This window comes from Cyprinus carpio, chromosome B3, assembly GCF_018340385.1.
Source record: "Cyprinus carpio isolate SPL01 chromosome B3, ASM1834038v1, whole genome shotgun sequence".
Lineage (NCBI taxonomy): Eukaryota > Metazoa > Chordata > Actinopteri > Cypriniformes > Cyprinidae > Cyprinus > Cyprinus carpio.
The window spans coordinates 30673500-30686365 of NC_056599.1; the positions used below are offsets into that span (position 1 = coordinate 30673500).

Consider the following 12866-nt stretch of genomic DNA (forward strand, 5'->3'; position numbering starts at 1 on the left):
CAAATCTGAAGAATGACGGATTTCTTTAAAATTACAACGAAGGCCATCTTTTTCTTAACATATAGTGGAGTAGCTTGGATCCATTTAACAAATAATAAAAATATATTTAGTTTTCGGCATTGTTTTTGTGCTGTTGACAATTTTTTTTTTTTTTTGTGTGAAGTATAGAAAAAGAATGTTTCAATATATCCATATAGCTAGGTACTATAATATACAATACATTTTTAATTAGTGCTTTCAAATGATTAATTGCGATTAATCGCATCCAAAATAAAAGTTTTTGTTTCCATTATATATGTGTGTACTGTGTATATATAAACACACACATACAGTATGTATTTTTTAAATATTTACATTTATATATTCATATTATATTTTATATAAATATATTTAATATATAAACAACATATTTTTCTTAAATATATACATGCATGTGTTTATATTTATATATACATAATATACACAGTACGCACACATATATTATGTAAACAAAACTTTTATTTTGGATGCGATTAATTGTTTGACAGCACTAATTTGAACTTAACAAAACTTTGTTCAGCATTGTAAACCAACTTGCACATCAACTTTCAAAACAAAACAAAAAAAGACCATTTCAAACTTAGCGCATTTCTGCATTTATTATGACAGCAATTATGCAATTATTGAACATGATGATGTTTACTTCAAATGGAGAATATCTTCCTCTGGTTCATGTTGTAGCAATGTACACGGCAGGGTTAAAAAAGGAACTAAAGAGTAGCCTACAGAGGAAATGGAGCCGAGTTCATAAAACAACTATAAAATCTGTTCCTGCTTTATGTTAGGTGTCAGACAAATGCGCTAATGTCATAATTTTGGCAATCAAATTACAAATTGTGGCATTTGTAGACACTTTTTCCCCTCCAATATAGATCCAAGCAAACTGCTGCTTGTTTAACGACACTGTAACGTTCTTTAAACATGTTATTTTGTACTCATTTTATTATTAGATTTAAAATACACTGTAGGACACCAAAAATAAAGAGGAACTAACTATTACACCAGCAAGTGAGGAGAAACACACAGACCTCTTTCCTGTACATGGAAGCAAATTCATTTCATTAAAGGCAGCAGCTAAGCTAAGCTAAGCTAAAATGTGAAATTTAAAAGCGTTTAAAAGATTCAAAGTGTCCGTTACCTCCATAAAAACCCAGTTTGCTCGTTTCTACAGTGTGACGCACAGGAATATGAAATGAACGTTTCCATGTTTCAACCGTGCCACCTCTGGACATCCGTACACAAGGTGGTTGAGTACTAGTCAGCACATTACATTTCAGCAAACAGAGGCTCACAGTAAACACAACTATACACAGCAAATATGACCGTTATGTTCGAATATCTTTGCTAATAAGGTCCTTGTTAACTCAGTGGGCTTCCTTAGTTTGTAGGGTTAAAGAGTCAAAGAATTAAACTGAGATAATAGTCCCATAATTAATGGAGCGAGAAAATCGTTTCCAGTCAGAGCTTGTTCTCGCGTGCTTGAAAAATGATTTTAGGTGACTATGACAATGAAAGTCAGACATAAACTCAGTCTAATTGCGGTTTAGGATGATTGACATTCAAAATAGGTTAGCTGCAGAATAGTAATGATTTTAAGATTCCTATTATGTTCCTAGCATCATTTCACGAAACTCTGCAGCATCGGTTGAATCTCAGTGTTACCCTGTTGCTTCATCAACCTTTTATCCAATGTAAAACCGAAAATGAGCACGCAAAATGAGAACAGTTTGTAAAAAGCTGAACAACACTAGGGAGGGAAATGGGAACTCCAATACTCTAAGGTTTTCAATACTGAGCCAGGAATAAGAGTTTTTTTGACATGTGAAAAAACAACTTGATTCTCTTTCATTAATATGGTTGATGTAAGAGACCCAACGGTGAGAACAGGACACAACTATCAGATTTAACTAAAGAAAATAATCTGCGCTCCACAGACTGGGGGCCGTTCACACAGAAGGCGTTCTGTTCTGTGTGAATGGTGAGTGGTTTTACGAATATTTCACCGCTAAATTCTGCTGGTGTCCTATGAATGAGGCTCAGTGTCTCTAACATGCTAACTTGAGACCATCTGTGGATCTGAGTTGATAAAGGTGACATATAATTGAAGTCTCAAATTCCTTTTCCAAATTTCTGTGTCAGAATTCCAGTTTTCCCAGGAGCACAAAAAAAGACGCATTTAACACATTTAAGACAACATAACGAAGACAAAGGTGGCTTATAACACCACAAACCAACTAAAAGGAGATTCCACATCTTAGTATATGGAATGATAATACTCAATCAATCAGACAGAGGAGGACTTAAGAGGAAAACTTTAGGATGTAGTGCAATCTGAGTGCACTTACTGTGGCCTGGAGGAGTAAACACAGTCTGCTTAAACAAAGAGGGCTGGTGAAAGGTTTTGGGGAGCAATAAAACAAGGCCATATTTCTGACTGATGCAGAAGTCTTACTCTGTCACGTCACAGAGGGTTGACCGAGGCACACGAGCACTGCACCAACTAACCACAAGCACTGGAGTCAAAGCACAACGTGGTGCTTCTCCTAATGAAGAAACATCACCCATACACCCCTATTCATTCTACTTCCATTAACACGTCTTTTACAAAGAAAGCAGACATGAGAAGCCCCTGAATGCTAACTCTACTAACTCTACATTTTTCACACCCTGTTTTCCAATTTTGTCCTAAAAAAAAACGTATCTTTTGCCATGCAAAAATGGATCATTTTCACTGTATGATTTGCCTAGATGTGAAAAGTAAAAAAGCCCTTTCTCCTCCCCCCTGCACATTGCTTAAGCGGTTTTAATATTTAAATATATGCCAGAATATATACAAACAGTCCTCTTGTCAGTCACTGCTATACAGGCCGGCTCTCGCTCCGATCCTACACTTATTAAGGGTGCGTGTGGGCATCCGTGCCGTCTTTGTCCGGAAACCGTTTCGCTCTTCTCCTGCAAGCAAGTGAGTGAACGTTTATTAACGAAGAGGTTCTACATTCCTGCCGAGAGCAGAGAGGCTCATAATACCTTTAAGGGCGCTTAAAAAGAAATGGAGAACATGACTAAATGACTATAAAAAGGGCCTCCTGATGGCTAGACGTCCCTCAGGCGTCTGGTACAGTGTGTTTTGTCCCCTCTCTGTCCCCGGTAACATCCCCTCGGCATGTTTCCTGTAGTTCATCAGGCTCTTCAGGCCATGGAGGGAAAATGTGGTCGGAGGGTAGAGTGGGCGGAGTTCAAGGCGTTTCTGTCATTCTCTCCCTCAGTTCCACAGAGGAAGGCTTACGACGGCTCCAAGCTCTTCAGAGCACCAACCTTTGACTCCAAGTCTGTAATCTGAGATGGAAACAGAGGGTCAGTTACACTTAATATTAACCTACGGGTGACGTCACGGACACTACGTCCTTGTTTTTATACAGTCTATGATACTACTTCACCAGCAGGGGCAATTTTTTACCCGGAACTTTATTTAGATCCTGGTTCCGGTGGTGGAAACACACCGAGTACCGGCCCAAAGTCCCAAGTTCCTGCAGTGGGAACGGGGCTTTAGATTTAAGATCAGAAAGTGTTTGAACACTTGAGGCTGTTCCACAGTTTTGGTACAACTACTGAAAAAGCCAGATCGATTCTCAGTTTTATTCTTGCCGTAGGAACAGTCAACAACCTCTGATCTGAAGATCTGAGGGATCTCGATGGATTATGCATAGACAAAAAGCTCGATATGTAAGTAGGCGCCTGTCTGTTTAAAGATTTAAATAAAAATAAAAGAATCTACCACTAATACACATAACATAAAACTAGTATTTGCATTCACACAGTGTGTAATGATGTAAGGATGAACCCCGAGCCGGCAAAACAATACAAATATAAAACGATTCAAATCAGTTGAGATGTTAAATGAATCGTGACACAATTGGGGGTGATAAAACTAGTATTTTTTGTGGTGTTTATTTTAAGATTTTTTTTTGATGGGTATTTGATGTGTTTTGAAAAATGTTTTTATGGTGTTTTTTATTTTTATTTTGTTTTTTTTTTGATGTTTGTTAAAAAATTAGTGTTAATGTAGTCAGCGGCAACCAAGGAAAAGGTGTATCGGTGTTTTTGTGTTTTTTTAAATTGTGTGAGTGTGTGAGGGCAATATGAGTTTATTGTTTCTGTGGTTTCTGGTTTCCAAATCTCCTGGAGGTTTTCTGTCTCCACCTTGTGGCTGGCCTCTGACTCCTCTTGTGTTCTGCGCTGGGCCGTCTCCTTCTTCAAATACTCAATCTCTCTGCATTAAGACACACACATATGCACAACATGGTTTAAACCCTTTCACTAGGTCACATGAAGGAGTTTTATCTAATTCCTTCAATCACAAACCCCTCGAACATGCCTATTTTGTTTTGTGATCCTGATTTAAGTCATTATATTGAGTCTGGACTTGTTAATATCCCCTGCACTCACTTCTGCTGGTACTCTTTGATGAGGCGTTTGGCTTTGCTGTACTTGCGCTCCAGCGCCTGGTACTGCGACTGCGTCTCTTTCAGGTGCTCATCCACCGCTTGACACAAGCTCTGAGCCTCCATCCAATAGCCCTCCAACTTCTCCATCCGCTCCTTATTCTCTCTCACCGTCTGCTCCAGCTGAGCCCTCTCCATCCGCCAGCGCAGCTTATCCTGCTCAGCGTGAGCCAGCTAGAGAGAGACGGACAGATTGTCACAAGGGTAAATAAAGGTTGTTTAAAGATCTCTTACAAATGTTTGTTATTCTGAAACCTTAAATTTAAAGCAAGCAAAGAAAATGACATGCACAAGAGGTCATACCTTCCTCTTGAGCTGCTGGATCTCAGCCTGGGTCACAGCATGTTTTATCTGGAGCTGGAGACACAGAGATGGATGTGCATTTTTCTTGATTATTGAGTGCATACATACAGATAAACATCTACAAACCAATTCGAATGAAATGTAAATTATATTCTAATTTATTCTGGGACTTTTAAGACTTAATTTTAGGGACCATAATTATTATTATTATTATTATTATTTCAATACTGGAAGCAGATCATTTCAGGCCTTTTATTTTTCAATTCAAACAGTATATTATTTTTTAAATATAGTATATAGTATGTATATATGTGTATATAAATCTAATCTAATATATATATATATATAATATATAGTATATATATATATATATATATATATATATATAATATATATATATATATATATATACACACACACACACACACACACACACACACACACACACACACACACACACACATACTATGCTTCTTTTTCAAACACCAAATGACGATCTATCTTTCAATCTGTTCATAACATTTTGAATGTGAATTTAATTAAAATTCTGCACTGTATCATATAATTCCTGAGATATAGGGCAGATGATTTTATTTTTTACATTAACAAAAAAAAAAAAACCAGCAGATTTATAATACCTACAGTGCAGAAAAAGAAAGTATCACGTTTAATTAATCAAGCAATTCTAAAGTTGAAAAACTGAAATAGTATTTTCTTGTGAAATGTACTCCGATAATCAAACAAACAAACAAACAAATAAATAAATAATCATTGATATAAGATCAGCACTTTTATATTGGAGCTTAAGTGTAAAATAAACAGCTAAAAACTATCATAGCTATTAATTCTAATATAAATAAAATGATCAGCTATTGGTATTGTCGCTATTGGTTTATTATCAGTGCATTCCCAGTTCATTTCAAACATGCAAATCAAAGTAAGTAAAGCCAACATGAACAGGTTTGAATATTTTTTTATGGTAATGTGTTTATGTGTGGCCAGCTTTACAAGTTTTCTTGTGTGTCCCACTGACCTCCTTAAACTTGTGTGCAAGTTTCTCTGGGTCCATCTCCACAGGAGAGAGCATGTCTTCATTCTCTGCCAGGTCAAACACCTCGATGGCATTAGGAAACATGGGGCTCATCTCTTCTTCTTCATCGGTGGCATATTCACCCGTCTGAACACGGACAAGAAATTGAGGAAGAAATTAGCATTTGAGATTTGTATATCTGACTTTAATCAATTTATGGATTTTGAAGCTAAAGGCGTTTGATAAGGTTTCTTGACTGAAATGACTTTGGGTATGTATTGGTTTCAGATCAGTGTGTAAGTAACATTAACCACTAGATGTCAGAGTTAAGCTAGGCAGAAACCAATTGGATCAAGGGAAAAAACGCATGCCAGGACATTGTAAAAAAAAAAAAACCTGTGACTGGCCAACCACCATTTTGAATTGACTCTGCAGCTGCAGGAAGATGAAGCAAAGGCAGATAAAAGCCAACTGAAAGAACTGCAACCATGTGATACACTGGTGTGCCACATCTGAAATGATTTGAGAGCTGTTGAGAATATCTTGGACCGTAAACAAACATACAAAGTCTCTTGGGAATTTCTGAGCAACACCCTCATGAAAGCATGTCCCAACACATCTGAAATAAAGCACATCCTAAAACTGCAATTACTCTGACCTCAAAAGGCCGTCGTACACCCAACACTCCCTAAGAGTCACTGCAAATACACCACTATCACAAACATCCTTTTAACAATGCACTTCCCCTGCAGGTTGGGACAAACTCCCACACAATGACTTCCTGTCTGGATGAGTGAACGCAGTGTAAACTCTTATCAGGCGAACAGCCACAGTTAATGATACACGTCACGAGAGAATCGCTGGTGAATCTTGATTCCTTCAGAGAATCGATTTCTTGTTAATAATGACCTTTGCAATAAGACCGCAAGATTGTGAAATATTAAAACATTTTAAAATAACTTTTACATTTTATTATATTTTAAAATATTTAATTTATTCCTGTGTTTTAAAAGCTGAATTTTCAGCATCATCACTCCAGTTATCAGTCACATGATCCTTCAGAAATCGTTCTAATATGTTGATTATTAAAAGAAATAATTTCTTACATGCATCTTGGTAAATATAAAGTTCAAAAGGACATGTATTTGAAATAGAAATCTTTTAACATTATAGATGTCTTTACTGTCACTTTTGATCAATTTAATCTGTCACTAGTAAATAAAAGTATTAATGTCCTTACATATATCAGAGAGGAGAGGGGCCTCTCTATTTACAAATGTATTTTTCTATCTCAGTGAGTCATTCTGTCTGCCCAAGTCCCTGCGTCGGTCTGAACTCCACCATGTGGGTGACAAACTGTCAAACGTTAAGACAACATCAGACTGATGTGAGCTCAGAGTTGTGGAGGAGAACGCGCTGAGAGGGCACTGAGCTGGCAAATCTAGATGCGAGACGCACTGCCATGGTATCCTTCCCTTACTTTCACACCCAAGATCTCCAAGAATACCGACTGCGAGAACTGTGAATCTTCAACATCTGAATTATTAATCAATTCCCCTCACGCCATGGCAATGTGGGCAGGTGTGGAGGACAGTTATGAGACAGTTACAGGATGTACAGAATGAACGTGTTAAAGCAATGCAGTGCTTTAAAATAGCTATTTATTGTGATTTTATGATTCTGAAATTGAGTCTCTGTGAAGAAATGCTGACATCCTGTCTTTCACTGCATGCAACCAAAATCACTTTAATAATCTATCATTAAGGGGTCCAGCTAGATTAATGCAATTAAATGGTTTAAAAATGTAAACATGTCATAAGAATAATGAATACCTCAGGTGTTTTGATGCATTGCCAAGAACAAGGTCAAGCATCATTCCCCTCATCTGTCACATACTGAAGTGAAAATAATATTTTATAGATGGAAAAACGTGCTGTTGCACAGAACTAAATGTATATGATTATGGTATCTGAAGAAAGCATCATCTGAAATTAGTCACTTGACTCTTCACCTCGTCAGTCCTCCTGTTCAGTTTGTGTGCGATATTTGTGCGTTAAGTATTTCTTAACATGGAAGGTTTGTCCTTTCCACCCAAATGATTTCTTTGGGAATATTAATAGGTTAAAAAATTCATGCGGTGGAGTGTTTGGGAAACAACAAAAAAAATGGGCTGCATGATTTGGGGGAAAAAATGTATTGTGATTTTGATTAAAATTTTGTGATTTGAAATACGATAAAAAAAACAGGCTTGCTATGCTTGTTTGTAGTAATTTGTTCCTACACATTTCTGTAATTTTGTTATGAAAATGGCTGTAAAATAATAATAATAATAACTAACTTAGACAAATTACTAAATAAAAACAAAATAAGAAATATTAATATTGTAATATTCTACTGTAAACTAAGTATTTAATTTATCATTTTATTTTTAATTTTTAAACTACAACAGTAGAATTACAATACTAATTTTATGTTGTTTTTTTTTGGATGGAAAACTGCAGGAAATCATTAAAGCTTCTATTTGGTAACAAACGCTTCTCATTACAAGTAATGATTTCTGAAGGATCATGTGACACTGAAGACTGGGGAAATGGCTGCTGAAATTTCATCACAGGAATACATTACATTTTAAAATAGATTCTAATACATACAATTTGATACTAATTCACAATCTTCATTTTTTAATGGCTGGCACATGGTTCATTTCCAAATGCATGTTACAGCGACCCAAACTCAGAGCAGAAACAGAGATGAGTTTGTGTGGAGCAGCATTTACTGCGACCCAAACCACTCTGAGATGCTGCAAACACCAGCAGATCATGAGCTGATCATGTGTAAATGAACACGGTGCTGCCCTTCACTCTATTTATTTACTTAAATCCCATGTTACTTATACTGAATCTGCATCGGTCACAAATTGAAAAAGTTGTCTGTTAAGGGTACAATCGTGTATCTGAAGAAGCTTTACCTCTTCGTCCTCTTCCATGTAGGGGTTGTAGCGCTGCTCCATCATTTCTTTCTGCCATCTCTCCTGCTCCAGTGTCTGCTGGATCAGCTGGGCCACCTCACTCTGTTCCCCCGGCTTCTCCCGGCCAATCACAAACCTGCAACACAAACACCAGCCAGTCAGAAATGACCTAGTGAACCAGCTGTCATTCCTTAAGTGAGTTCTCTACTGTGATGATTTAAAGGCTCAAAAACTTCATCACCATCCTGCTGGATGCCTTCAACTGCATCCAATTTAAAAGCAAATGATTGTCAGTTGCCTCTGTGCTCAGGTATTCCACAAAAATAAAAGTTATTATTATACATGTTCTCCCCTACTGGGCTTAAGCCTCGTCTATTAATCACATTTTCCATTTCCCTGCACTACAATCAAGCACCATCCACGCCTAGCCAGAACAGCTGAAGAGAAAACAGGGCTAGTTTGAAATGCCACAACTACCCAATCCCTCATCGTGACTGTAGATACAACCACACAGGTCTTAGATCTTTGTTAAATCAAAGTAACAGAAAGCAGCAATCTATTCGATACACAGCACTGTCAGGGCAATATTAGAGATGACAGTGAGTCAGTGAGTATCTGATGCCAAATGAGACGACAGAAGATAATGCTGGATTAAACAGAGGGAAATTAAATTCTAATACACTAAAACCTGAATTTTTGGTACAAAAACATGTGCAACAAAAGCTCAAAATAAAGCAGTGGATCTCTGTGAACTCATTCACACTAAGTCTGATAGCACTCCAGTGATATATAGCTTTTTATTTTTTATTTTGTAAATAAATACAGAAATTTGGCAGTGGTCTAAATATTTTTTGAGTGAATATTTTAGAATTTTCTATTTTATTTTTTTGTATATTTTTTCAGAAATTTGGCAGTGGTCTAAATATTTTTTGAGTGAATAACACACACACATTACACACGTTCAACACATTACCAATGTGTTACACACACACATTACCGTTCAAAAGTTCAGGATCACTAAAAAAAATTATTTGATCAAATGTTTCAGTTTTATGCATGACATATAAATAAAAGAATGATTTCTGAAGGATCATGTGACACTGAAGACTGGAGAAATGGCTGCTGAAAATTCATCTCAGGAATAAAATACATTTTAAAATAGATTCAAATATAAAATTGTGATTTTACATTTGATACTAATTCCCAAAATTACTGTTATGACTAAGGGAATTTTGATTTCTCAGTTCATGACCCCTTTAAATGAACTCTCTATGAAAATGTTGTTTCATTTCCTTACTTGACAGTGCCGCTGGTGTTCCTGAGGACCGACGCAGCAAAATTTTGGGTCACGCCCACCAGGCTGGTTCCGTCCACCTCCACGATCAGGTCATTCACCAGGATCCTACCAAGAAGAAAAATAACCAGGACAACAGCTCAGGGAGGAAAAGTGCATCTGCAACATGGCCAAGATACTGATCAATCTCATCACTATACGTGTAAAGGAACTAACAATGCAATTGATTCGGTCTGAAAACTGACCAACAGCAGCAGCAGCAGCGAATCAGTGCCTCACTTAACGAAACCTCTTCTTGTATTCCAAGCCGTTAAAATGATTGATCGATCCTCTCAGTCATAAAACAAGTCAGACTATCCAGTCCCATCCAAAACAGCCTTTTTGCCAAGGCAGATGTACGTTTGATAGACAGCGGGAGCACCAATGAGGTGCCAGAGAGTGAGGATGAGGTCGTTTCTGAGTGCTAAAGTCAATATCTAAGCACTTCTGTCACACATGTGGCGAAAGCTCATTTCAGCATTGGCTTATTAGATCTTTTTGTCTCCTGTGGCTTCCAGGTGGACTGTTTCTAACTGTCATGCCAAGATGAGGAAGAAGCCCCTGCAATGCACCATAACTCTACTGACTCAAGACTAGACAGTTTTTATTAAGATCCCCAACACTCGCTGAATCTCCAGTGATCTAAATGAACGTCATAAGCAAAAGTGGGCTTCTCTAAGCTGAATGTCTGATATTTTTCATACCTCTTGAGCTTGGCAGACAGAAATAGCTTCTCTGTGACCTCCATGACTCACTTCAGGGCCCGAAGAGCTCAGATGCCATTGCAAGGTCAGATTCTACTCATTATAGATCAATAAACTCCATTCCTCTATCAATGCACATATGTTTTGAGTAATACTCGGTCAAGTGTAACTCCAGATACACTTCTGTTTCATAAATAACAGAACCATGGACACTATTCATTCTGACAAAAGCTTAAATGTGGTCTCATATCAGTCTAAAAGCATCAGCCTCAGTTTCCAGTGCATGTCTGGTGACTCCTCTGTGACTCTGGTATTTGATCCATTTTGCAGACTGATGAAAGTCTGGTAGTACAGACTGACAGAAGGTAAAGGAATCTCAGTTTCTTTTCACTCTCATTTTCCCTCAAATCCATATAAATCCCACTCATGTCCTGTAATTCACTGACCTTCCGTCTCGGTGGGCGGCTCCTCCTTCCGTCACTGTCTTGACGAAGATTCCCAGTTTTTCCAGGCCCATGTCTGCGCCGGCACCCATCCCGATGATGCTGATTCCCAATCCGTCTTTATCTGACAGAAAGGCATCATGGTGTTAATAACAGTTCACACAATTAGTTAACCCTTCTCGTAAACAAACATAACATTAAGCATTAGTACGAATAAGAACAAGCAGTATTTCAAACCTACAGTATGGCATTTAAATAACATTTAAATTTCAGTATGCTCTTCATGCAAAGCCATCGCACAGCTTCAGAAGACGTCAGAACCAGTGTGAATATCCGTTAAAATGCCTCTTTTTGTGCAGTGAATAAATGATGACAGAAATCTTTAAAACCAGGATAAAAATGTATAACCAGGAAGAAATTAAATATATAGACTAATATTGAAATGACTGATTTGGTTATTTACCGATTTGATCAATGTAACAAAACTTTCTTTAAATCAGTGTTGTTAATGTTAAATAAAGCACTAAAACAATTTTTAAATTAAAATAATTAAAATGAAATACAATTCAAAATTAAATTAAATTAAAATAAAGGTGAAATAAAAGAAAATATTAAATATATATACATACATTTAAAATAAATAACTGTAAAAAAAAATAAAAAAAACGTACGCAACTTAGAAATGTTGCCTTGACAAATAACTAAAATAAATACGTTTGCGCTAAAGTACTACAACTGCTAAATCCTAAATACAAATAAATTAAAGCTATATGGAAATATACTAATTAAAAAAAATAAAATAAAAAGATAATAATAATAAACTTTGAAATTAAAACCAAAAATATAAAAATAAAAGCTAATTCAAAAGGTTAATAAACACTAAAAATATAACAGCTTAAAATTGTAAATGCAAACTTTAAAGAGCTTTAAGGCTTTTAGATGCAATAACTAAATATTGGGATAATGAGCTGGAATTAGTGTGTCTAATCCTATGACTGTAAATCATTTGAGCAGATTTTAAGATTATAATACATTTTACTCCAAATAATCCTCTTGACTTTTTTTTTTTAGTCCAGATTGGATGTAACTTAAAATATTACCATTGCAATATAAAAACTACACAGCTGAACACAACTCTATGTCTCCGCTGTGATATTTCACATATGGTAGCTATGGTAACCGCCAGACTGCTTTAGGAGAGAGGACCAGACCCCTCCGATTTTCTAATCAGCAAATGCTGCTTTCTTTACAGAACAAAACAAGCTGCTTCAGTCAGTTTGTTTAGAAAAAGGAAGTTAATGACCCTAAAGACAATATACCACACAGGCTCCAAAAACACACATGGTTTAGTCAGGAAAACTCCATCGGCGGGTCGAGTACCTTTCTCCAGCTCGACGGGGAAAAGGTCCAGTCTCTCCACCCTCTTCTCCAGTTCATACTCGGCCGAAGCCGCCATGGGGTCAACCTCATCATTACGCCTGTCGTAGTCCTCGTTTGAGTATGTGGTGAAGACCTGGGAAAACAAAGTCGAACTTTAATGTATA

At 36.8% G+C, this 12866-nt stretch overlaps 1 protein-coding gene across 1 annotated transcript in view; it reads right to left on the minus strand.

Moving 5' to 3' along the window:
* Positions 1-611: 611 nt before the first annotated feature.
* Positions 612-12866, minus strand: part of ppp1r9ba (protein phosphatase 1, regulatory subunit 9Ba) — a 44329-nt gene continuing 32074 nt past the window's right edge. Inside the window, exons 3-11 of the mRNA XM_042720748.1 lie at positions 12703-12835; positions 11326-11446; positions 10140-10244; positions 8843-8978; positions 5878-6021; positions 4845-4898; positions 4486-4715; positions 4215-4309; positions 612-3377 (exon numbers count right to left, since the gene is read on the minus strand). Coding sequence (XP_042576682.1) covers positions 3322-3377; positions 4215-4309; positions 4486-4715; positions 4845-4898; positions 5878-6021; positions 8843-8978; positions 10140-10244; positions 11326-11446; positions 12703-12835 — 1074 coding nt within the window. The 3' untranslated portion in view covers positions 612-3321. The remainder of the gene's footprint in view (positions 3378-4214; positions 4310-4485; positions 4716-4844; positions 4899-5877; positions 6022-8842; positions 8979-10139; positions 10245-11325; positions 11447-12702; positions 12836-12866) is intronic.